The sequence below is a fragment of the Schistocerca gregaria genome, chromosome 3 (assembly GCF_023897955.1).
Source record: "Schistocerca gregaria isolate iqSchGreg1 chromosome 3, iqSchGreg1.2, whole genome shotgun sequence".
In the NCBI taxonomy this organism is placed as follows: domain Eukaryota; kingdom Metazoa; phylum Arthropoda; class Insecta; order Orthoptera; family Acrididae; genus Schistocerca; species Schistocerca gregaria.
The window spans coordinates 662686966-662714211 of record NC_064922.1 but is presented as its reverse complement, the minus strand read 5'-3'; the positions used below and the strand labels follow the sequence as shown (position 1 = coordinate 662714211).

The 27246-nt window shown below is 39.5% G+C and overlaps 1 protein-coding gene across 3 annotated transcripts in view; it reads left to right on the top strand.

The window, feature by feature from the left end:
- Positions 1-27246, top strand: part of LOC126354915 (breast cancer type 1 susceptibility protein homolog) — a 245320-nt gene that overhangs the window by 68765 nt on the left and 149309 nt on the right. For all 3 annotated transcript variants that reach the window (XM_050004985.1, XM_050004984.1, XM_050004986.1), the window contains exon 5: positions 12462-13397. In XM_050004985.1, the coding sequence (XP_049860942.1) occupies positions 12462-13397 (936 nt within the window). The remainder of the gene's footprint in view (positions 1-12461; positions 13398-27246) is intronic.

Here is a 27246-nt window from a genome sequence, read left to right as displayed (position 1 = left end):
AACCTACTTATTTTGATAACAAGCTACGTGTTCCTAATGTAGAAATATTTGACTTATACAATTCATACATTTATTGTTATATAGAGTCAGTTCAGTACATCTACGTACAGAATTATGATGTTGAGTGTAGTGAGGCTGTGAGGACAGAAAAAAGTACGAGGCTCATTAAACCTTTGTTGTGAGTTGGAGCTTTTGTTCTCAGCTCACCAGCTTATCTCCTTGTATTCTAATACTTCGGAGCATGTTTCACTCTTCCTTCTCACAATGGAATATTTGCAATAGAAAATAGATCTTGTAAGGTCTTTTGCTTTCTCTTGTAACTACTGAAAAGATTTATTAGTTCATTACTTATGAGGGGATGATTATAGAAGCTGCATTACTGCATTCACGTTTTTGTTGCCCATTTGCTGGAATATGCCACTTTTTAGATGTAGTTATGAGAAACAAGATGTGCACAGCTCTTATAAAAGAAAGAAGCATAAGTTCACTGTATTTGAGAGGCGAAAGTCAAAATTTGGAAAAGGTCTACTTAGGCCAGTGTTGCTTTGAACACTTTGTTTTACCCTTTGCCAGTAGGTATTGAGCTACACGCCTTTTCAGTTTAGCCGTGTATTGTAACTATTTTTAGTTAGACAGATAATATATGTAATTCATTCCTATTTGGACTTATCCTCATTAATGAATATAAAAAACAAGGGTGGGTCAAGCTTATAATATATTTAATGCATAGCAGTCATGGTGTCAGCTGTTTCTTCCAACGCTCCAAGAAGCTGCACAAGATTTTTAACTTATTTATTAACCCCTTGACTGTGTTGGGCTGCAATAGCAATTCATTACTGACTTGTCAATAATTTTTCATTCATTTATATATTGTGTCCTGCAAATCCCATAATTAAGATGCACCTGCATCGATATGAAACAAGTCAAGCTAAATATTAGCAGCAGGATCAAACATGGCATGCTACCTTTGTAAAGCATACTAACAAATTGTGACCAGCCTGTTACCAGAGTACAAAACTCAGTTCTGAACCCCAGTTAGTCTAACTTGAAATGATAGTTAGTTCTAGTATTGTTGGTTTTGAGTTGCACAGTTCATCCTTAATTCGCCCTTGTTATTAAGTGCAAAAACCACCAGGAAGTATTTCTATTGGCATGTTAAGTGGAAGAATTTCTGGTTCCCTGAAGAAGCTTCTGCAAGATGTTCATTACCAACTCTTACTGCACACTTTTGTAGAACAAATACTTCTTTGACCCTAGCTGCATGGCCACAGAAGATTATACCCTAGGACAGTATTGACTGAAAGTATGCAAAAGTTTACTAATATTCTCAGCTGTAGAGCAACACAATGAGGGAGATTTCTAAGTGCAAAGAAGCCAGAATGATGCTTCTTCGTTAACTTATCAAAATATTGGTGCAGTTTATTATCCATCTGGATGCCCACGAGCTTCTCACATAGAGTCGTCCAGTGTGCAACCTTTGAACTGTGATTCTAGTATCTGGAGGTAATTTTTATTTGTTTGAGATGGAATAATATGAGCTTTGCAAGATCAAGGGTGAAGGTGTTGGCTGTGAACCACTTGTAAGACTTCTTCGTCCATTATCAGCATAATTGTGTCTTCGGGAAACACAACAGTTTTTGAAGACTCCTCCAGTTTCATGGGTAAATTGTTTAGTTCCAGCAAGAACATAAGTGGACCATGCACCAAATCTTGCAGCACCCAATATTAAATATTTTCACAGTCTAGGTTTAAATTTGTTTTTGTTGTATCATTAGTTAATATGACCCTCTCTTTTCTATTCTAAAGACTTCATTTATACATGGTAAAGGCTTTGTGGTATGCTGTTTTGGTCTCCCTTGTAGAAATGGTAATCTACTGAATCAAAATGTCCCAGCAAAATAATATAACATGCCGAGGGGGAATTTTGCTTGTTCAGTTGTTCCATAACTGAGTTCTGTGTATATCTTAAGTCGTGTCTGGTATCACTCGTGATGACACGGCTGGTACATACATGTAAACATGACATGTAGGAAGGAGAAGGAAAGGGAAAGAATGGGTGGGAAATCATAATGGCTGGCCACACAAGGCAGTGTGTTATAGTAATGGCACAAATTGAAAATGTGTGCTGGACTGTGACTTGAAATTTACCACTCCTGGTGAACAACTTCCTTAACTGCTTCAGCCATTGGGACATAGTTCCTGACTGGCTAAAATGCAATGCAGTGTCCCTGCTGCATGTAACTTGCTACTCGCAAATTCTGACTATCTTAGGAGTTTGTACAATATTTGCGCATCTGCACTGAAACAAATGTGGTGGAATTGTTACCCTTTTTATGTTTCAGAAATGTTTGTTGGAGTATGGTTGAAAATCTTTCTTCTCAGTGTACATATCATATCGTAAAAGGTCACAAAATTTGAAATTGCTGACATGTATACCTTGTTACTAGGAAAGCTGCTCCAAGGCTAGCTGTATCATTGCTGCTGCAAAACATTGTGTTGTCACCATAATACAAAGCCAGGTCTCCTTCCACATAATCTCCTGTAAGGCTGTTATTCGTATTTGGTACTTTTTAAGTGGTCTTTCAAATTTCTGAATGCCCCTACTCTGTTAAAACTCATTACATTCCAAGTAGCCATTTTTAGTTCAGCCCATGTCGTTTCTAGGTTGTCATAGATGGTGCGTTGTTTCCACTTGTGCTCAACATTTTTGTGTCTAGATTAATAATGGAAGATATCAATGTAATGATGCGTCAACTGTGTGTGGGTTGTAAAGCAATTTACGGCAGTTTCAACAGAAATCATCTTTTAAAGACATTATGGGAGCTGATTATGAACTGTAGATTGAAACTGCAGAAACTGCAAAAAGGTGGGAATTTAAGCTGATGGGACCTGGATAAACTGACTAAACCAGAGGTTGTACAGAGTTTGAGGCAGAGCATAAGGGAACAATTGACAGGAATTGGGGGGGGGGGGGGGGGGAAGAAATACACTAGAAGAAGAATGGGTAGCTTTGAGGGATGAAGTAGTGAAGGGAGCAGAGGATCAAGTGGGTAAAAAGACGAGGGCTAGTAGAAATCCTTGGGTAACAGAAGAAATATTGAATTTAATTATGAAAGAAGAAAATAAAAAAATGCAGTAAATGAAGCGGGTAAAAAGGAATATATACGTCTCAAAAATGAAATTGACAGGAAGTGCAAAATGGCTAAGCAAGGATGACTAGAGGACAAATGTAAGGATGTGGAGGCTTATATCACTAGGAGTAAGATAGATTAGATACTGCCTACAGGAAAATTAAGAGAGACCTTTGGAGAAAAGAGAACCACTTATATGAATATCAAGAGCTCAGATGGAAACCCAGTTTTAAGCAAAGAAAGGAGTGCAGAAAGGTGGAAGGAGTATATAGAGGGTCTATACAAGGGCGATGTACTTGAGGACAATATTATGGAACTGGAAGAGGATGTATATGAAGATGAAATGGGAGATATGATACTGCGTGAAGAGTTTGATAGAGCACTGAAAGTCCTGAGTCGAAACAAGACCCCGGGAGTAGACAACATTCCATTAGAACTACTGACAGCCTTGGGAGAGCCAGTCCTGACAAAATTCTACCATCTGGTGAGCAAGATGTATGAGACAGGCGAAATACCCTCAGACGTCAAGAAGAATATAATTCCAATCCCAAAGAAGGCAGGTGTTAACAGATGTGAAAGACAGTTTGATAAGTCACAGCTGCAAAATACTGACGTGAATTCTTTACAGACGGATGGAAAAATTGGTAGAAGCCGACCCCGAGGAAGATCAGTTTGCATTCAGTAAAAATATTGGAATACGTGAGGCAATACTGACCATACGACTTATCTTAGAAGATAGATTAAGGAAAGGCAAACGTAGGTTTCTAGCATTTTTAGACTTAGAGAAAGCTTTTGACAATGTTGAATGGAATAATCTCTTTCAAATTTTGCAGGTGGCAGAGGTCAAATACAGGGAGCGAAAGGCTATTTACAATTTATATAGAAACCAGATCACAGTTATAAGACTTGATGGGTATGAAAGGGAAGCAGTGGTTGGGAAGGGAGTGAGACAGGGTTGTAGTCTCTCCCCCATGTTATTCAATATGTATATTGAGCAAACAGTAAAAAGAAAAAAAAAGATTCCGAGTAGACATTAAAATCCATGGAGAAGAAATAAAAACTTTGAGGTTCGCCAATGACATTGTAGTTCTGTCAGAGACAGCAAAGGACTTGGAAGAGCAGTTGAACGGAATGGATAGTGTCTTTAAACGAGGATATAAGATGAACATCAACAAAAGGAAAACGAGGTTAATGGAATGTAGTCGAATTAAGTAGGGTGATGCTGAGGGAATTACATTAGGAAATGAGACATTTAAAGTAGTAAAGGAGTTTTGCTATTTGGGGAGCAAAATAACTTATGATGGTCGAAGTAGAGAGGACATAAAATGTAGACTGGCAATGGCAAGGAAAGCGTTTCTGAAGAAGAGAAATTTGTTAATATCGAGTATAGTTTTAAGTGTCAGGAAGTCATTTCTGATAGTATTTGTATGGAGTGTAGCCATGTATGGAAGTGAAACATGGACGATAAATAGTTTGGACAAGAAGAGAATAGAAGCTTTCGAAATGTGGTGTTACAGAAGAATGTTGAAGATAAGGTGGGTAGACCACATAACTAATGAGAAAGTGTTGAATAGGGTTGGGGAGAACAGAAGTTTGTGGCACAACTTGACCAGAAGAAGGGATCGGTTGGTAGAACGTGTTCTGAGGCATCAAGTGATCACCAGTTTAGTATTGGAGAGCAGTGCGGAGGGTAAAAATCTTAGCGGGAGACCAGGAGATGAATACACTAAGCAGATTCAGAAGGATGTAGGTTGCATTAGGTACTGGGAGATGAAGCAGCTTGCACAGGATAGAGTAACATGGAGAGCTGCATCAAACCAGTCTCAGGACTGAAGACCACCACAAAAACAACAACAATAACAACAATCTTAAAAAAAAACCACCGCATACAATATCAGTGATGCGTCAATAAAACTTCTATCCACCTATCTGGTGAATCGGAAACAGTGTACCAAACTTACACATCAAATTGACAATAAGATCTTAACCTTTAAATCAACAAGTGAAACAGTGACACAGGGAGTCCCCATGGCTCAATTCTTGGACCTTTCCTTTTTAACATTAATTAATGACGATGTACACCCCATTAAGTTTCACATTGTAAATTATGTTGATGATGCCTCAGTTTTATTTCATGGTAAAGATTGTGAGGAAGTGAAATTCTGAGCAAGTAATGGGATACTAGAATTAAGTTCATATTTTCATGCACGAGGATTAAAGGTCAATGTAAATAAATCCCAGATGCGTATTTACAACTGCCAGCTCACACAACTCAGGCGTAAACGAGGTATGTGACATAGTGGCAGAGGAAGCAAAAAAAGTGTAAATTTCTAGGGGTTCATCTGGACTCAAACCTGTGGTGGATTAGCCACATTAACACTGTATATAAAAAAGTATCTTCTTAGCCAACTCTCCAAAATGGTGCCCTCACACACACTTAAAACTTTGTATTATGGGACAGTCTGTCCCCATCTTAGCTACTATATAGAAATATGGGATTGTGCTGCAGAAATTCACCTTAACAGAGTACTTTTGCTACAAAAAAGAGGGTTAAGGATTATACATGGACTAGGCTATAAAGACTCTTGCCGTGATGTTTTCAGACACCATATGCTTCTTGTATCTTTATAAGTTAATTACTTTTGTGTCTCATAGAAAACTAAAGTAACTAAATGTAGTAATATGCATGACCACCACACCAGGTCCAAAGAGAATTACTGCCGACAAAGAACAAGATTAAAAATGATGGACCAGAGCCCATATACTAATGGACCGATATGGTATGATAAATTGCTAGAGTCCATGAAAAACAGCAATAAAATCAATTCAAATCAAAACTGAAGAATTCTTAATTGAAAAGTGTGTCTATTCACTCACTGAGTTTTAATTGGTTAAGTTTAAGAGCTGTAAAATAATGTTGTTGTTGTTGTTGTGGTCTTCAGTCCAGAGGCTGGTTTGATGCAGCTCTCCATGCTACTCTATCCTGTGCAAGCTTCTTCATCTCTCAGTACCTACTGCAACCTACATCCTTCTGAATCTGTTTAGTGTATTCATCTCTTGGTCTCCCTCTACAATTTTTACCCTCCACGCCGCCCTCCAAATCTAAACTTGTGATCCCTTGATGCCTTAGAATATGGCCTACCAAGCGATCCCTTCTTCTAGTCCAATTGTGCCACAAATTTCTCTTCTCCTCCAATTCTATTCAATACCTCCTTATTAGCTATGTGATCTACCCATCAAATCTTCAGCATTCTTTTGTAGCACCACTTTCCGAAACCTACTATTCTCTTCTTGTCTAAACTATTTATCGTCAAAGTTTCCGTTCCATATATGTCTGCACTCCACACACATACTTCCAAAAACGACTTCTTGATACTTAAATCTATACTCAATGTTAACAAATTTCTCTTCTTCAGAAATGCTTTCCTTTGCCATTGCCAATCTACATTTTACATCCTTTCTACTGCGACCATCATCAGTTATTTTGCTCCCCAAATAGCATAAATCATTTACTACTTTTAACTGCTTTTCCAGGTCCTGTGCTGTCTCTGACAGAATTAGAATGTCATCGGTGTACCTCTAAAGTTTTTATTTCCTCTTCATGGATTTTAATTCTTACTCTGAATTTTTCTTTTATGTCCTTTACTAGGTTGCTCAATATACAGATTGAATAACATTGGGGATAGGCTACAACCCTGTCTCACTCCCTTCACAACCACTGTTTCCGTTTTATGTCCCTTGACTCTTATAACTGCCATCTGGTTTCTGTACAAATTGTAAATAGCCTTTTGCTCCCTGTGTTTCACCACTACCCCCTTCAGAATTTGAAAGAGAGTATTCCAGTCAACATTGTCAAAAACTTTCTCTAAGTCTACAAGTGCTAGAAACATAGGTTTGCGTTTCCTTAATCTATTTTCTAAGATAAGTCGTAGGGTCAGTATTACCTCACGTATTCCAACATTTCTACGGAATCCAAAATGATTTTCCTCAAGGTCGGCTTCTACCAGTTTTTCCATTCACCTGTAAAGAATTCGTGTTAGTGTAATAAATAGTAAAATAGTGTATAAAAGTAATTGGCTGTATTAATATGTGTAAGATGTAAGCCATTTTGACAAGCATTAATTTACTGTTTAATTTCTAGCTGTAAAGCTAGGATTTAATGTAGTTTATGTTTGTAACTGTACCTGACATTTGCAAAAGCCATCATACTGATGAGTCCATTGAAAAGAATCTAAAGAAATAAGTTGACATATCAGCAGCATAAGTTTCAGAACCTCCCCCCATGAACCATGGACCTTGCCGTTGGTGGGGAGGCTTGCGTGCCTCAGCGATACAGATGGCCGTACCGTAGGTGCAACCACAACGGAGGGTTATCTGTTGAGAGGCCAGACAAACATGTTGTTACTGAAGAGGGGCAGCAGCCTTTTCAGTAGTTGCAGGGGCAACAGTCTGGATGATTGACTGATCAGGCCTTGCAACATTAACCATAATGGCCTTGCTGTGCTGGTACTGCGAACGACTGAAAGCAAGGGGAAACTACAGCCGTAATTTTTCTCGAGGACATGCAACTTTACTGTATGACTTAATGATGATGGCGTCCTCTTGGGTAAAATATTCCAGAGGTAAAATAGTCCCCCCATTCAGATCTGCGGGCGGGGACTGCTCAAGAGGACGTTGTTATCAGGAGAAAGAAAACTGGCGTTCTACGGATCAGAGCGTGGAATGTCAGATCCCTTAATCGGGCAGGTAGGTTAGAAAATTTAAAAAGGGAAATGGATAGGTTAAAGTTAGATATAGCGGGAATTAGTGAAGTTCGGTGGCAGGAGGAACAAGACTTTTGGTCAGGTGAATACAGGGTTATAAATACAAAATCAAATAGGGGTAATGCAGGAGTAGGTTTAATAATGAATAAAAAAATAGGAGTGCGGGTAAGCTACTACAAACAGCATAGTGAACGCATTACTGTGGCCAAGATAGACACAAAGCCCATGCCTACTACAGTAGTACAAGTTTATATGCCAACTAGCTCTGCAGATGATGAAGAAATTGATGAAATGTATGATGAGATAAAAGAAATTATTCAGGTAGTGAAGGGAGACAAAAATGTAATAGTCATGGGTGACTGGAATTCGTCAGTAGGAAAAGGGAGAGATGAAAACATAGTGGGTGAATATGGATTGGGGCTAAGAAATGAAAGAGGAAGCCGTCTGGTAGAATTTTGCACAGAGCATAACTTAATCATAGCTAACACTTGGTTCAAGAATCATAAAAGAAGGTTGTATACATGGAAGAATCCTGGAGATACTAAAAGGTATCAGATAGATTATATAATGGTAAGACAGAGATTTAGGAATCAGGTTTTAAATTGTAGGACATTTCCAGGGGCAGATGTGGACTCTGACCACAATCTATTGGTTATGAACTTTAGATTAAAACTGAAGAAATTGCAAAAAGGTGGCAATTTAAGGAGATGGGATCTGGATAAACTGACTACACCAGAGGTTGTACAGAGTTTCAGGGAGAGCATAAGGCAACATCTGATGAGAATGGGGGAAAGAATTACAGTAGAAGAAGAATGGGTAGCTTTGAGGGATGAAGTAGTGAAGGCAGCAGAGGATAAAGTAGGTAAAAAGACGAGGGCTGCTAGAAATTCTTGGGTAACAGAAGAAATATTGAATTTAATTGATGAAAGGAGAAAATATAAAAATGCAGTAAATGAAGCAGGCAAAAAGGAATACAAACATCTCAAAAATGAGATCGACAGGAAGGGCAAAATGGCTAAGCAGGGATGGCTAGAGGACAAATGTAAGGATATAGAAGCTTATCTCCCTAGGGGTAAGATACATACTGCCTACAGGAAAATTAAAAGAGACCTTTGGAGAGAAGAGAACCACTTGTATGAATATCAAGAGCTCAGATGGCAACCCAGTTCTAAGCAAAGAAGGGAAAGCAGAAAGGTGGAAGGAGTATATAGAGGGTTTATACAAGGGCGATGTACTTGAGGACAATATTATTGAAAGGGAAGAGGATGTAGATGAAGATGAAATGGGAAATATACTGCGTGAAGAGTTTGACAGAGCACTGAAAGACCTGAGTCAAAACAAGGCCCCTGGAGTAGACAACATTCAATTGGAACTACTGACGGCCTTGGGAGAGCCAGTCATGACAAAACTCTACAAGCTGGTGAGCAAGATGTATGAGACAGGCGAAATACCCTCAGACTTCAAGAAGAATATAATAATTCCAATCCCAAAGACAGCAGGTGCTGACAGATGTGAAAATTACCGAACTATCAGCTTAATAAGTCACAGCTGCAAAATACTAACACGAAATCTTTACAGACGAATGGAAAAACAAGTAGAAGCCGACCTCGGGGAAGATCAGTTTCGATTCCGTAGAAATGTTGGAATACGTGAGGCAATACTGACCCTACGACTTATCTTAGAAGCTAGATTAAGGAAGGGCAAACCAACGTTTCTAGCATTTGTAGACTTAGAGAAAGCTTTTGACAATGTTGACTGGAATACTCTCTTTCAAATTCTGAAGGTGGCAGGGGTAAAATATAGGGAGCGAAAGGCTATTTACAATTTGTACAGAAACCAGATGGCAGCTATAAGAGTCGAGGGACATGAAAGGGAAGCAGTGGTTGGGAAGGGAGTGAGATAGGGTTGTTCTCTCTCCCCGATGTTATTCAATCTGTATATTGAGCAAGTAGTAAAGGAAACAAAAGAAAAATTCGGAGTAGGTAGTAAAATCCATGGAGAAGAAATAAAAACGTTAAGGTTCGCCGATGACATCTTAATTCTGTCAGAGACAGCAAAGGACTTGGAAGAGCAGTTGAACGGAATGGATAGTGTCTTTAAAGGAGGATATAAGATGAACATTAACAAAAGCAAAACGAGGATAATGGAATGTAGTCAAATTAAATCGGGTGATGCTGAGGGAATTAGATTAGGAAATGAGACACTTAAAGTAGTAAAGGAGTTTTGCTATTTTGGGAGCAAAATAACTGATGATGGTCGAAGTAGAGAGGATATAAAATGTAGACTGGCAATGGCAAGGAAAGCGTATGTGAAGAAGAGAAATTTGTTAACATCGAGTATAGATTTAAGTGTCAGGAAGTCATTTCTGATAGTATTTGTATGGAGTGTAGACATGTATGGAAGTGAAACATGGACGATAAATAGTTTGGACAAGAAGAGAATAGAAGCTTTCGAAATGTGGTGTTACAGAAGAATGTTGAAGATAAGGTGGATAGATCACGTAACTAATGAGGAGGTATTGAATAGGATTGGGGAGAAGAGAATTTTGTGGCACAACTTGACTAGAAGAAGGGATCGGTTGGTAGGACATGTTTTGAGGCATCAAGGGATCACAAATTTAGCATTGGAGGGCAGCGTGGGGGGTAAAAATTGTAGAGGGAGACCAAGAGATGAATACACTAAGCAGATTCAGAAGGATGTAGGTTACAGTAGGCACTGGGAGATGAAGCAGCTTGCACAGGACAGAGGAGCATGGAGAGCTGCATCAAAACAGTCTCAAGACTGAAGACCACAACAACAACAACAAGTTTCAGAATAGAACTTTCACATTATATTAGTGCTTTCTTTTGTGAAACTTTATTGGTGGTTGGTTGCTGATTTATTTCTCATTTAAATGAGTTCTTCTTTCCGGTAATTCCAATGAATGTGATCTGTGATGTCAAGTAATAGAATGTAATTGATACAATCATTTAATTGGATAGATGAAAAATCTACTCACTAAGCGGCGTCAGATCACACACATAAATGACTATTGTAATTGGCAAGCTTTCAGAGCCAGTGGCTTCCTCTGCAGTCAGAAGAGTTGAAGGGGAAGGAAGAAAGGTGAAGGAAAAGAACTGGAGAGGTCTAGGAAAATGATAGATTTTGGGAAAGTCACCCAGAACCATGGGTCAGGGGAGACTTCCCATATGGGATGAGAAGGAATGACTGATTATTTTGGATTACATCGGGTGAGATTTGAAAACCTGAGACCGTAAAGGTTGGAACACAAGGTAACATGCCGACAGAAATTACTTCTTAGACATCACGCATGAGTTAATAAGTTTGAAAAGCTAAGTGAATTGTATGTAATAGAGATTGGAGAGAGATGGTGAAAAATAGACAGGTCAGAAAATGAAAGATGTAGGAAACCAAACGGAGTGAAGCAAAGAGTAATTACAGTGAAGAAATGCTGAGGTGGAAAAAATGAACATAAATCAGGCCAGGTGGGTGGCAAGAACCAAGGACATGTTGTAGTGCTAGTTCCCACCTGCAGAGTTCTGAGAAACTGGTGTCCGGGAAAACAATCCATAGTGTGCATGTGGTGGAGCATTTACCGAGGTCACAGATGTCATGTTGTAAAGCATGCCTTGCAGCAGGAGATTGCAAGCTGCCAGTACACACCCTTTGCTTATGCCCATTCATCCTAATTGATAATTTGGTGGTAGTTATGCCGATGAAGGAGGCCAAACAGTTTTTACATAATAGCTGCTGTATGATGTGTGTCATTTTGCGGATGGCTCTCCCTTTGATAGTATATGTTCTGCCAGTTACAGGGCTAATATAGGTGGTGGTAGGAGGGTGCATAGGACAAGTGTTGCATCAGGCACTGTCACAGGGGTAGGAGTCATAGGGTAGCGAGATGGGTGCAGAAGGAGCATGGGGTCTGATAAAAATATTGCAGAGATTGGGGAGGCAATGGAAACGTATACTTTCTTTTTTAACATGTCACTGTAAAGCAAGACTAAAAATAAGAAACATACAGTACTTCTTAAATAAGAAATCAGAACCTAATACAGGAATTAGTGAAAAATATTAGCCGTTCTGAAACCACTCTCTCATCTTATGCAACATGAAACTTATGAAGATTTGATACAAGAAGAAGCTTTCTGGACACTGCTATTTTACTGTGTCCAAATACAATAGCACACAAGAAAATATTTGTCTTACAATGAAAAAACACAATAAATAACAGAGAATAGCTACATTACTTAAAGAATATGTAATTAACATTTTGTTTGTATTTTTTATAGTACCACACATTTTGAATTTAACTTGTATGCTCAGGGGCATTATGAGGTACAGTTTTATACTGATTGATTTACATTATAGGTGTTTTTGTGTTCATACCCAACAACATTTTATAAAGCCATAATCTTCTAGTGAATTAACAAGAACTTACCAGACTGTTTAATAATAAATATAACAGTGTTGTTTGTTAGTCAAGTTGAGTGTATGCTCCAGGCAGTATTATTCTAATGTCTTTGAAGATTGTGAAGACTGATTGTGTAAATTTGTATGTCTGCAGGTGGTACCTGGCTCCCTGGTGACAATAGACCGTGTGTCATCCTCTACGAAAGTTGAAAAATGGCTGGAAAATAATATTTGTGAAGCTGCATTAGAAGAGTCTTTGCACCCACCTACACCTCCAACAAGATCACGTTCGTCATCTACCTCTTCATTTTCATCAAATGATGATTTGCCTTTGCTGTCAGTGTCTCAAAGGCCAGAAGGAGGTGCTATTTTTCCAAAGACCACTCGTGAAATGTATAATGCAAACAGTCCTGCTGATCCATATGAGTTTGTATCCAGTCAAGATGTTAGAAAACCAGTAAAACATAGGAAACCTGGGGCTAAACCAATAGGAGATGAAACACTTTCACAATTACTGCCTCCCCCTTCAAGTAACCCTATTTCTCAGGATACGTCTGACATATGTAATTTAACAGTGAATAACACCTTTGATCGTCTGCTGCTTAGTAGCAAGGAAATTCAGAAGCATAAAGAGCCTCCACAGAAAAAGAAATCAGAGAAAGAGTGTATTCTATTTACTTCTCCTCCTTCAGACAATGATGATGACAACAAACAGTCTGACTACCAGTCTTTTGTTGCCATAACTACAGCTGTCACCACATTTACAACTGTTGTCACAACTACAACCACTGCTGTCAGTGCTGCATATACTACCTTTGCCAATTCACCATGCAGATCAGACATTGAGTCACAGCACTTCAAACCTCATGTGTCATCAACTCAAGCAGGCAATGATGCCTCTGCAAGTGACAACAGCATGAAGACTGTACTCTATGTACAGTTGCCCCAGAAATCCAAGGAATCAGAGGCCAACAATGATAAGACAGTTAGAGATTCACACCTCCTTTGTCAATCAAGAAGTGAGTTGCAAAATGGTAATGATCCGGCATCGTCACAGCACAATTCATCACAGACTGTGAATGATAAAGAGGTAATTATTTTGTGGTTACTGACAAACAAACCAATTAGCAGTACACAATATAAGGTCTATTTTGCTGTTGACATGCCTCACTCTCAACCCTCAAAGAAGTCATACATTTTATACAGGCCTTCTTTGAGGTTGATAGTACTTTAAAAATTTTTAAATGCCTTGTTTGTTTATTCAGCAGTGAAATTTGAAGCGTATAATGGTTTTCAGCTGGAAAATGTGGTACTTCCAGGCTGCAAGATTATAATGTAATCACTCGATGACTATGTCAAAAGCAAGAGTTCATGAGCTCTTGTAGCTTATGAGTATTTTGTTTTACCAAATGATTATGCATCCCTTTTATGCCATGTTTCAAATGTGTGTCAGAAATGACACTAAAGGTTTTTATCACAATAGGTTTCACACTGCAATGTACAGGTTAAACTGCTCATTGCATATAATGTGAGAAAAATGTGTTGGATAATAAGATGTCATTTATCTTTATTGCTGTAATTGTGACTATTTACTGTTTACTTGCAGTGGTATTTTACAATTTTTTGTGTCTGCCAAAACTGAACTTACTTAATATTACAATTACCTGATTAAGAAATATGTGAGTAATATTCTCAAAGCCCCGCCCGAAGGAGTTCACTATCATATTAATTATTTGGCACTAGCAGCTTGTTGCTAGTAGTTTATTTTACTGGACTAGTTCAGGCATTGTCTATCATCAGCAGTATTTGTATTACACAAAAGATATATGTAGTTCTTAATCACTGTCAGTCACATTAATGTGACCACCTCCCAAAAGCCTGAATACTTACCTTTTGCAGTGAAGGCCATTGTGAGACGTGGAGGAAGTGTGTCATGAGGTTCTTGAAGGTACCGACAGGGATGTAGAGCCATGCCAGCTTCAGTGCCTTGACCAACTGTATTGTTGTTGATTAAAATTACTTGATAGTGGCACATCACGTGTTGTAGCTGGTTTCCTCTAGAGCACTCATTGTCACGTCCGAACCATTTGCGATTGCCAAACTGCCACAACAGTTAGTTTACTTCTTTTTCCTTGTCTAGTGTTCTTTCTCTGTGTGTTTAGAAACATGCACAATGATGTTGATGAAATAAACATGTTTCATACACAGCACCAAGCAAACACCACTGAATCCTTCTGCGCAAGACACAATTCAGTGTCATTTATACATTATTATTGTCATTACAGTGTTTGGCTTTTAGTAGATAAGTTTTGCACGACATTGTATGAAGCCAAATTTTTGAAGGTTGTTAATTAACCATCGCAACTGGGAATCCAGAATCGTGACTACAACAGCGTTTTGCAGTGTAATGGCGTAGCGTACAAATCTAACATGTAGAAGGTTGAAGGTTCGAATCTCATCAAATGCAGTGATTTTTTAATTTTTCTAAATCTAATCAAAAGACTTTGATTATAATTTTTTTCTGTTAAATAGTTTAAATATACTTTTTTTACTTCTAATATGTTGCTGTGTCATTTTCAGTATCGTGTTGACTTCTCTTAGTTTTCTTCCTATCATTCTTTTCTCGTTTGGAGTCTGTCTGTGTGTGTGTGTTTGTGTGTGTGTGTGTGTGTGTGTGTGTGTGTGTGTGTGTGTGTGTCAACTATAATCGGCATTCAAATGCCAACTAGGATTTTTTGTCGGCTGGTAAAGCACCATTGTGTGCCAGTGAGGATAGTTTCAGATAGCCAATGACAGTGAGCAATTACAGCTTGCTTTTTCTGCTAAAACTGAAATTTTGCTGCAGAAGATGGCTACGCAAACAAACATATTATGAAATTTTTCTGTGTTGGGTTTGCTCGTAGAGTTTAGTTTTAAATACCATGAACAAAGCAAATGTGATTTTAGTTCTGCTGTAGATTGTTGATCACGCTTTCCTTGAATATATTGCACATCGTGAAGCTGTGGTTAGGTTGGGACATGAGCTTAAATTCAGGGCTACAAAACTCGTTATCTATCAGGTTCAGTCATTGGCCACTTAAAACCAGCTGTTGACAGTGGATCTCGCATTTCCATCATATGTTATGGTGGCTGTTTCCAAGATTGTGTAGCATTAAACATTAACAAAATTTGTGAAGTGATCTGCCATGTTTGTGTATTGCCTATAACTGAGCTGTAGTCCACAGTGGATGTGACAGCTGTGTAGTGAAAAGTGATAGATGTCAGCTATCAAGTAATTTTAATCAGGCTATAGGTTTCTTGGTTGAGGGTACATAACACAAACAGCCCAATTGAGGTGGTCTCACAGATTCTTGACTGAGCTTGAATCCAGGAAATTTGGTGGCCAGGGGTGTACAGTAAACTCGTCATAGTGCTCTTTGGACCATGCGTGTAAACTACGAGCTGTGTGACACATTGCTTTGTTCTACTTGTAGATACCATCATGCCAAGGAAAAACAAACTGCATATAGAGGTGGACATAGAATAGATACATACTTGTGTTGAACCATTGTGCCTTCCAGAATGATGAGGTCATCCAGAAAATTCCCTCCCTTTCAACGAGTGTTGCAGGGTTTTGCTTTCAGACATTTCATGCCATACATGCTATTTGATGCCATACATGCCACAGGCCATCTGTCTGATGGAGAATATAACATGATTCATCTGAAAAGGCCACCTATTGCCATTGGGTGGGTCTCCAGTTGCAATATTGCCATGCAAATTCCAGCTTTCGACTCTCATAAACAGCAGTGAGCATAGGAGCTTAAACCATGTGCCTGCTGTGGAGGCCAATATGCAGCAACGTTCACTGAATAGTCATTGAGGAAATACTGTTGGTTGCCTCTTAATTCATCCGGACTGTCAATTGATCAATAGTTGCCAGTCATTCATCCTAACACATCTCTGCAGCCGTCATTCACTCTTGTCATCTATGGCTTGTGATGCACTGACATTGCCTTGGTGCCATTTTGCCATACTTGGTATACAGGATGTATCAAAAAGAATCATCCAGGTATAAAAAAATCATAACCATTATTTTATCTGAGGTATGTGGGTGATCAACCTACTGTTAGAAAGAGTGAACGCTCGAGTTTTACATGGTTTCTGCTAGGTAGAGGCGGTGTGCGCCCACTTCAGTTCTAGAAAAAATGGTGTCGGAACAACAGAAAGCATTTTGTGTTCTACGATTTGCACAGTGCGGTTCAGTAATAACTCTTCAGTGTGATTTTCGTTCTAGGTATGGTGTGGATTCTCATACAGCACAGAGCATTAGACGATGGCTTGAACAATTCCAAGAAACATATTGTTTGTGTAAAGGCAAATCACCGGGCCATCTACAAGTGTCTGACACAGACATCCTAGTTTCACAAGGAGTCCGCAGAATACTGTTCGCAGGGTGTATACGACCCGGGAGATCTGGGAAAAACCCAGGAATTTTTTAGAATTCGTGGAATTTTTCATTGTTTTAGTTACCAGTTAAATTTTTGTGATTTTGACTGCTAAGAACCAATACTCTAACAAAGGATATTACTGTATCCCACTTTTGCAGAATAATACTGCAGCAACAAAACATGAACGAGGGGGGGGAGGAATGAAACTTAAGTCGCAAAGGAAATGCGCCATATACAACAACAATACACTGTGCTCATACAAGCGTCTGCCAACGAATGTGTGTCAAAGGCTTTAGGAAGAATATGCAGTGCTTCCTAACAACAAATTGGCTCTGATGAGTGGGACATTACATTCATTTAAGCAGTTGCGGGCGGGGTCTAGCGTATGTGCAGTTGAGTCGCATGTGAGTAGTACCTTCTCCTGCTTCTGGCTACAGATGTGTGGCTTCACACCACTATCTAAATTGCTCCGGTTCGGAAATATTGTATATCCGGGGCTGATGGGCAGAGCAGTCCGAGTTGCAGTGGTGAGGTGGGTAGTCTCCACGTGACCTGTGTTTACATTTAGTGATTTTGCTGTTTCCTTTTCGGTTATTGCACTCACATTAAATGAAAACAAAACGGATTTCTGTGGCTGGAGCTACCAACTGAATTAAAATACGCTCACATAGTTATTGAAGGCTAAAATCTGTTGTTAGTTTCAGGTTTTATTTCCACCTTTCTGACAGTCAAGCATTAATCGCCTTGCAGAAAATTTAAGTTATTTTTGTCTGTTTGCTAAAGAGATTTGGCTTTTATTAATCTTTTGCGCTGAGGCAGTCAATTTATTTGAAACAAAGTGTTTAATTTCACACTTTCGACTAGTTTCAACTGTTCGCTGCATTTCAAGTGCACGTTTTCCATCTTCTAGCTCATATGGCATTATGCCATAATAAGGAACCAAACATGAGATAATACAGTACTGGTACTCAAGAAAATTTACATACGAATCTGGACATACGATTGTGCACCTTAAGCCGAATTGTGCATTTTAGTATGGTTCACAAAATTCCGATGCTCTTGAAGTATCCTTTGATGTCTTGTTTCTTTTATGATATAATGCAAGATCTTTTAATGTTTTACACGTATGAACATGTGGGCTTCCTGCATCATTGTAGCTGCACAGGCGCAGTGACACCTGTTATTTGGCGCTCTCGGGCAACTTCTGAAACAAACCAATTTCTAACAGGTTACGGGAAAATATTGCGAATGGTGGTTTGAATAGTGTTACTTTCAAAGTAAAGATGAACTATGTGTGAGAATGTACGATTAATTTCTTAAATCACAGATCGTTTGACTCTCCTTTAAAAATCAACTCTTTGAGGACGACCATCTAGAAGAATTTCAAGCCCAGAAGATCATACATTTAAAAATTTTACTGGCTCATTTGTGTGATGTATCTTAAAGTGTAACATGTGCAAAAAGATCCATATTATATATGGGAGCTTAGCTTCTCTTGCAGTGTATTAATCTCTGAGACCAGTATTATTTGTGAAAGCTTTGTTTTTCTTGTAGCAACACTGTGTATATTAATTTCAACCATTAACTTTTCTTTTTTGTGTGTTCACGCTACTTAAGAGTGATCTTGCTATTGGTTGACTACATCACGTGTTCTATGCTGTCATCAGCTGGTGAGATCACGCGACATGAGCTATGACTGGCTTACAAAAGCACGTCGCAATCTCGATTTCATTGCTTCGGAAAGTAACTTGCAGTCTTTGGTGGAATTCAAATTTATACCTCTGTAAAACGAAGAAAATTAACGTACATGTTGCTGCACATCAAAGATCGTTCCAAAATGTGTTTTTTTCTCACCTGGGTTTCGTTTTCTAAAGTGCTGGCAAATTCTACGTCTGTTTAGAAAACCATAAACATTCTAAGGATTGGTAAGTTTTACAGTGATGAGGAAAAGTATACCGTATTTACTTGAATCTAAGCCGCACTTTTTTTTTTCCTTTTTTTGTAATCCAAAAAACCGCCTGCGGCTTAGAATCGAGTGCAAAGTAAGCGGAAGTTCTGAAAAATGTTGGTACGTGCCATCACAACCAACTTCTGCCGTCTAATATATGTAGCGCTACACAGGCATGCTTTGCAGGCACAAAGATAAATACTGGCGCCAAACCCTGTGCGTCATTAAAAAAAAAAGGTGGAAGACTACCTTTTTTCTCCACCTCGAGTTTCAACCACTACATTTTCGTACATTATCCAACGAAGTAAATACAAATTCTGTACTGTCCATCTTCAAATGTAGCAGCATTTCAATGTACTACTAAAATCCAATTGGCAAGACTGTTTGGGATGTTTGTCAATATGGCCAACTCTACGTTCTGAATTTTTTCCTACTTGTGAGAAGAGATGGTTCCTTATAGGAACTTTTATGAATTGTGAATCGCATGCAGTATTCTCTTCACCATAAGAATAATATGAATGTAAACAGTTTGCCATGTATTCTTTCGTGATTGCCGCTAACTCATTTAAATCCTGTCTGCCTAATGAACTATGAAACTAGAGTGAGACAACAGCAAATGCGGAAAAATATACATATCATGTCATGTTTATATTCGTATTATTCTTATGCCTAATAGTGATACAGTCAGAAATGAAGCACGGCAATTGACTAGATTTTTAAATCTAAGATAACTCTAATTTCAGTGCAGAATGTAATGTACTAAAAAGGCGTCTGCTAAGATTTTCAAACGGAGAAACTTTTCGCTGAACTCTCGTTCAGAACATCTTCTGTCATACGCTGTCTATTATTTGGTTCTTGTTGATCATTATCAAAGAAAGCAGCAGTGTAAGTAACAACAAATAGCAGTCTCTTGCCATTGTTTCGCTAATGAGACGATTCCTCTCTCTTTTTAAAATTGTAAACGGTGCTAGCGTGCACAAAAGCAAGCCATGCTGTGAACAGCGGTGACAGGTTGTAACCACTCATTATCAGAATGTGACAAACAATGCACAGTACAGTAATGCATTTTCAGCTTAGACTGACATAAACACCTATAACAAAGAGAACGACGCTTATTAGATCAAAGAAAAATAAGCAATCAATTCAAACCAGATGAAGTATGCCAAAAAGGAAGAGTATCCGTATAAATACGGCCGGAGCGCCTGACGCATAGCAATGGCTACCTGGTAAAGCTTAACTGCTAAGATTACAACTCGAACCAAACTATTGCAGCTGCATCGTCATTCATTCGACCTAAATTGTGTCTCATATTACAATGGACCAACTTTGTTTCGATTTGGAGGTGCGGCCTAGAACTTTTCTCTCCCTTTGAATTTCGAGTCTCAAATTTCAGGTGTGGCTTAGATTCGGCAAATTTTTTTTTCCTTCATTTCGAGTCTCATTTTTCAGGTGCGGCTTAGACTCGAGTGCGGCTTAGATTCGAGTAAATACGGTACTCACTTAACACAGAAAAGGTGTATTCTCACCCGGGAGGAAGTGTATTTTCTACCGGGAAATCCGGGAATTTTTTTTCCTTTTCCATGTATACACCCTGCTTAGCCATGCAGCTCAACACGCCCACCGATGTCCATCTGGTGTGTGGTGTGTTGACGTTTACACATGAAACCATACAAAATTCAGCTACTGCAAGCTCTTTGTGAAGGTAACAAACAACAATGTGTGGAGTTCTGTAATTTCGTTCTTGGCAAGATGGAGGATGACAGTTTTCGTCCACATGCAGTGTTTAGTAATGAGGCAACATTCCATTTAAATGAAAAGGTGAACCATCATAATGTGAGAATACGGGGTATAGAACAACCACATGAAGTTGTAGAGCATGAGAGGGAATCTCCAAAATTTAATGTGTTTTGTGCAATTTCACAGGAAAAGGTGCTTGGTCCATTTTTCTTTGCTCAGAACACTGTTACCGGAAGCACATATCTTGATATGCTTGAGAACGTCCTTTTCCCACTGTTGGAGACTGATTCGAATGACTTCATTTACCAACAGGATGGGGCACTGCCACAATGGCATCTGGAAGTGTGGGAAGTTTTAAATCAAAGTATTCCTGAACAATGGATCGGTAGTGCTGGAACAAATGATTCAGCCGTACATTACTGGGGCAACATCACCATACCTAACTGTATGAGATTATTTCTTGTGGGGGTTTATAAATGACCCTGTTTATGTGCTTCTGTTACCAACAACAATGAATGAACTGAGTCCTCGCATAACAGCAGCTATAGAAGCTGTAACTCATGACAGGCTCGCTGCAGTTTGGGGACAAATTGAGTTCCGCATTAATGTATGCCATGCATCTCAAGGAGGGCATATTGAAAACCTATGGAAAGGTATGAAGAAAGAAACTTTTGGAGTTTCTTGTTCATCAAAACACAAAATTCACTGTTTATGTTTGTTAGTTTCAGAAATATAGACATGTCATGTGGGATGATTCTTTTTGATACAGACTATACTTTAACCATGAGGACATGCAAACTGTTTGCAAACTAACTGTTTCGGAAATGCCTCCACCCTTGACCTGAAAGCCAGTGATTATACTGTATTGAATGTCAAGTAAATCACTCAGTTTCTATCCGAGAAAAATGACTGCACTGTTTTCCATGTCCCCCAACATGTTTTATATACTCTTCACTGCTAGGGCTGCCACCGCTGTCTGTGAGTGGTTATTATACCTTGATGTCGAACATGAGAGGTGGTCACGTTAATGTGACTGGATCATGTAACACAGTATTTATAGTGTCAATAGTAGTGTTTTATGCTTGTATGAGTTTTCAATTCATTGTAATGTGACTATCCCTACAGTTATATCCTCTAGCGTATGCCAATGGCAATATTTCCTAATATTCATGTAATAATATGATTATATGAATTATATATACATATATGTAGTGAAAATAATCTATTTTTGACAATATAATGTAGTTGGGCAGATAAAAATTCATTCACCAAGCGGCGGCAGAAGAATATATAAAAAAAGGTTTTATGTATACAAGCTTTTGCAGCCAGTGGTTCCTTCTTCTGGCAGAAGGGTTGAAGGTAAAGGAAGGCGGGTGAGAACCCCACAGGACAGGGGAGATTCACCAGACAGGATGAGAAGGAAAGGCTGACTGTTGGGGATTGTACTGGACGATATTTGAAAACCTGAAAGTGTAAAGGTAGAAGACAGGGTAATACGCTAGACTGATATTACTGCTAAAAAGTTAATAAGAGTGAAAAGCTAAGTTAATTGTATGTAATAGAGATTGGAGAGAGATGGTGAAGAATAGACAGGTCAGAAAAAAGATGTAGGAAACTAAAACAGAGAGAAGAAAGGAGTAGCTACTGTGAAGAAATGCTGAGATGGAAGAAATTAAGGCTAGGTGGGTGGCAAGAACCAATGACATGTTGTAGCACTAGTTCCTATCTGCAAAGTTCTGAAAAACTGGTATCCTTGGGAAGAATCCAGGTGGCATGTCGTGTTGTAGAGTGTGCTCTGCAACAGGATACTGTGTATGTTGGTGGTATTCTCAGCCTCTTGTCTAATGAACTTGCCTCACCTGAGTTATCTGTATTATCCAGGGGTCTTACTTTCAGTCCTAAACCTGCATTAATCGTGCTGCTGCTTTGCTGGAGGATCTACTTTCCTTAATGCATAATGCCAACTGAAAATATAACCCAGTTGCAAAACCCTTCCAACAGCAAATCTGACATGAACGTCGACTTGAACAGTTACGATGAGGATCTTAACTTGATTCACCACCACTACTTCAAAATCATCCCTTCCAAGCCTTCCTCACATTCAGCATTGCTTCACAAGCCTTCCTTAGGTCCCTACAACATGACCCTAACCTGTCCTCTGCAAACTCCAGGCTGTGCATTCTCTAAAAGCTGATGACTCCATCATTATCCTCCCAGCAAACAAAGGATCTACCACTGCCGTACTTTTGACAGGAGTATGTTAGTGAAGGTCTATGCCAGCTGTCGAACCCTTCTGCATACAGCATCTGCCATCAAGATCCCATCTTTGTGATTCTAATTGACCTGCAACCCCTCCTTAAAACCTCAGGCCCCTCACAAGGACTAACACCTCAATCCCTAAAACTTCCTACCCCCCCCCCCCTTCCCCCCCCCCCCCCCCCCAACCTTGCTCCCCCCTTTCTTTTCCGTAAGATCCACAAACCCAATCATCCTGGCCATCCTATAGTTGTTGGCTTCAAAGCACCCACAGAACATATGCGTACCTTAGTTGATCAACACCTGCAACTCATAATACAAAGACTTCCCTTCCATATTAAAGACACCAACCATTTCCTAGATCATCTGTAAACCGTGCATGTCCCACTCTAACCACACATGTGGCTTGTCACCATTGATGCCACCTCCCTTTATCCCAGCATCCCCCACATACATTGTCTGTCTGCTGCTGAACCTTTCCCCAGTCATCACCCACCTGATTCCAAGCCTAACACATCCTTCCTGCTCACCTTAATCAGCTTTATACTTACCAACTACTATTTCACCTTTGAGGGGCAGACATACAAATGGACCAGTGGTATGGCTGTGGGAAGCAGGGTGGCTGCTTCCTGTGCCAACCTTTTCTTGGTTCGCTTGGAGGGGGCATTCCTGGAATCCATAATCCTTCAGCCCCTGGTTTGCTTTAGATACGTTGATGACATCTTTGATATATGTACTAACGGTGAGGCTGATCCATGAAAATTCCTGGAATCTCTAAATACATTCTCCCAATTAGATTCCACATGGTCCTATTCCAAATCCCATGCCACTGTCCTTGGTGTTGATCTCTTCCTCACCGAAGGCCAAATACACACTTCTGTCCACATTAAACGTACTAGCAAACAACAGTATTTATATTTGGACAGTTGCCATCCTTTCCATGTCAAACATTCCCTCCCATACATGCTAGGCATTTGAGGCAAAATATTTGTTCAGATGCAGCAAAACACCATGATTCTCACCAGCCTTCGCAGAACATAGTTACCCCACCAGCCTAGCTCAAAAGCAGATTTTCTGGGCCATCACATCCAATCTTGGTACTGGTGACCCTTCCAAAAAGCAACTTCGGACCACACCATTTGTCACTCAGCATTATCCTGCTCTTGAATGTATTAATCAGCTACTTCGACAACTCTGTGACTTCCTGAAGTCATGCCAAGAAATGAGGTCTATTCGGTCAGATTTTGCCCACCACACCTAACCTCCTAATCTTCGCAATGTCCTTGTCAGATCCTATGCTAATTCTGTGCCTATGGCTCCTACCCCTGTGACTGTCTCTTCTGCAGGACTTGGATTATGCACCCTCCTACCACCACTTACACCAGCCCTGTAACCAGAAAAAGGTATATTATCAAAGGGAGAGCCACTTGTGGAATGACGTGTCATATACCAGCTGTTAATGTTAATACTGCTCGCCCTTTTACACTGGCATGACTACTACCAAGTTGTCAGTTAGCATGAATGGGCATAGGCAGAGGGTGTATACTGTGAACACAAGATATCATGTTGCAGAACATGCCCTACAACACGCCAGTTGTAACCTTGGTGCCTATTTCACCACATGTGCTACCTGGACTCTTCTCACAGACACCAGTTTCTCAGAACTCCGCTGGTGGGAATGAACGCTACAACACGTCCTTGGTTCTCGCCACCCACCTGGCCTTAATTTACATTGATTTCTTCTGTCTCAACATTTATTCACAGTAACTACTCCTTTCTTCACTCCATTTTCATTTTCTACATCTTTCATTTTCTGAATTGTCTATTTTTTTACCATCCCCTTCCTGCCTCTATTACAAACATTGCACTTAGCTTTTAATTCTTATTAACTCGTGGACAGTGTTTTAGCAGTAATATAAGTCTTGCATATTACCCTGTTTTCCACCTTTAAGGTTTTCAAATCCTGTCTGGTGCAGTGCTCAATAATCAGTCTTTCCTTATCATACTGTGTGGTAAATCTCTCTTGACCCGGGGTTCTGGGTGACTGTTTCAAACTCTACCCCATTTCCTAACCTCTCCAGTCCTTTTGCCTCATACCACTTCTTCCCCTTCAACCCTTCTGCCAGGAGGAGGAGCTACTGGCTCCAAAAGCTTGCTTACATATAACATATTTTTATATGTGTATGTCCACCTGCCGCCGCTTGGTGAGAAGATTTTTCTTATGTCTAATGAACATGGGGAATTTGTTATGCAAATATATATGGTTGTCATTGGCAATTGTTATGCATGCAAACGTTAGTTTTTTTATATATCATGAGATATGTGTAATGCTTCTTCTAATTTGTATTACCTCTCTTAGCACAAACCATCTACACCCAAATTATATTGCCAACCAAATTTCATAATCCAAGGAAACTGTCAGACCGTTAGGCATTTATATTAACAATCTTGCATACCAACTTAGCAGAAAATTGAATTACATTCTGACTCAAAACTATAATTTATATAAATATGCTAACATGTGTAGTTGAGCAAACATACACAATTCACTGTCATACCATATTGGGGAAAAATTTCAGATAGAACCTGATGTGCACTTCATAAAAGCAACCTTAAAGTAGGCTTCAGATTGCATTGATATTACAAATTCATCACAATATAGAACAATCCAGTAAATTTGCATGATCAGGTGTTTATAAGTTGTCACCTGTTAAGAAAAATTTAGCTGTTTTCATGGGTAATATCTCCCCCCGTGCATTTTGTTTTAAGAATTAGAAAAACAATGTTTGAACCATAATGGAGGATTTCCTCACAATGTAAATTAAGTAGTATTTTATATGAAAAAAGTTAAAATGTGATAAATGTAAGAAAATTTACTTAGGACAGACTGGATGTAATTTCAAAATAATACTAAAAGAATATTTCTGCCTATCTGGCATGAACCTATCTTAATTTAGTACACACTTCATCATCATCTTGAACAGTTTCCAGCTGCAGGCTGGGACTGTTTGAAACATAAACCTTGTCATCTAGCCTTTCTTTCCCATCATCTTTATGTGTTCACTCTGGTCGGATCCTCACCTCTTTCCATGGCACACACCCACATTTCTTTCAGCCATCTATACACTTCATGCACACTTAAAAGTACAAAACCACAAAGCCAGTGACATCACACAATGCCTATCAGTACTACATATTGCTGAAAAAGGCAGCTTACTGAAAATTTTGGAAGAAATAGAAATTTTCACACATATAACAAAATGTCCTGACATTGAAACTTCCTGGCAGATTAAAACTGTGTGATGGATCGAGACTTGAACTCGGGACCTTTGCCTTTCACAGGCAAGTGGTCTACCATACTACTATACTGGCGGAAGTAGAGCTGTGAGGATGGGGCGTGGATCATGCTTGGGTAGCTCAGTTGGTAGAGCACTTCCCACGAAAGACAAAGGGCCCGAGTTCGAGTCCCGGTCTGGCACACAGTTTTAATCTGCCAGGAAGTTTCATATCAGTGCACACTCCGCAGCAAAGTGAAAATCTCATTCTGTCCTGACAGACTGATTCTTTTTTAAGTCATTGAAAATTTCACTAGTATTCTTTAGCGACAACACGGTGTTTGGTCTGCTACCAGAGACAATACATACTAGAAGTGGTATTATGTGTATTCTGTGATCTATAACAAAAAAAAAGTCTTTGTGTGTACAGAAATTGCCAATAACAATGCATATTCCTTATAGACTGCTTCTCACCATATAGCAGTGATGTTGAGTTGCAGACAGGCACAACAAAAAGACTACTAAACATGTTAGCTTTTGGCCAGAAGGCCTTCTTCTGAAGTAGACAACATAAACACACACATTTACACAAACGCAGCTCACACACCCATATCCACTGTCTTTGGCTGCTGAGGCCAGACTGCGAGTAACTGTGCATGATTGGAGAAGCAGTGTGGGTGGTGGGGGTAAGGAGGAGGCTGGGGTGAGTAGGAGGAGGGAGAGCAGGATATGGGTGGGGAAAGGTGAAGTTCTGTTCATGGGAAGATGTAGGGGCTTGGACGAGGGAGAGAGAGGATAGGGCAGCCAGGTGCAGTCAGGAGATATAGATGGAGGGTGGGTTGAGGGTGGAAAAGGAGAGACGTAAAAAGACTGTGGCTTTGCTTGCATTGTAGAAGGCTGTGTTGTGGACACAGGGAAGGGTTAGGTGGGCAAAGGACAATGGTTAACGAAAATTGAGGCCAGGACGGTTACAGCTACATGGGATAAATTTCAGGGAGATTTCATATCTGCATAATTCAGAAAATCTGGTAATAGTAGGAAGGATCCAGGTGGGACGGGCGGTGAAGCAATCATTAAAAAGAAGAATGTTGTGATGGGCAGCTTGTTCATCAAATGGGGGGTCCAACTGTTTCTTGGCCACAGTTTGTTGGTGGCCATTCATGCAGACAGTCAGTTTGTTGATGGTCATGTCCATGTAGAACAGAGCATAGTGGTTGGACCTTAGCTTGTAGCCCTGCCTTAGATGGGATAGGTGATGCTTGTGACTTGACTGGAGTAGATGATGGTGGGAGG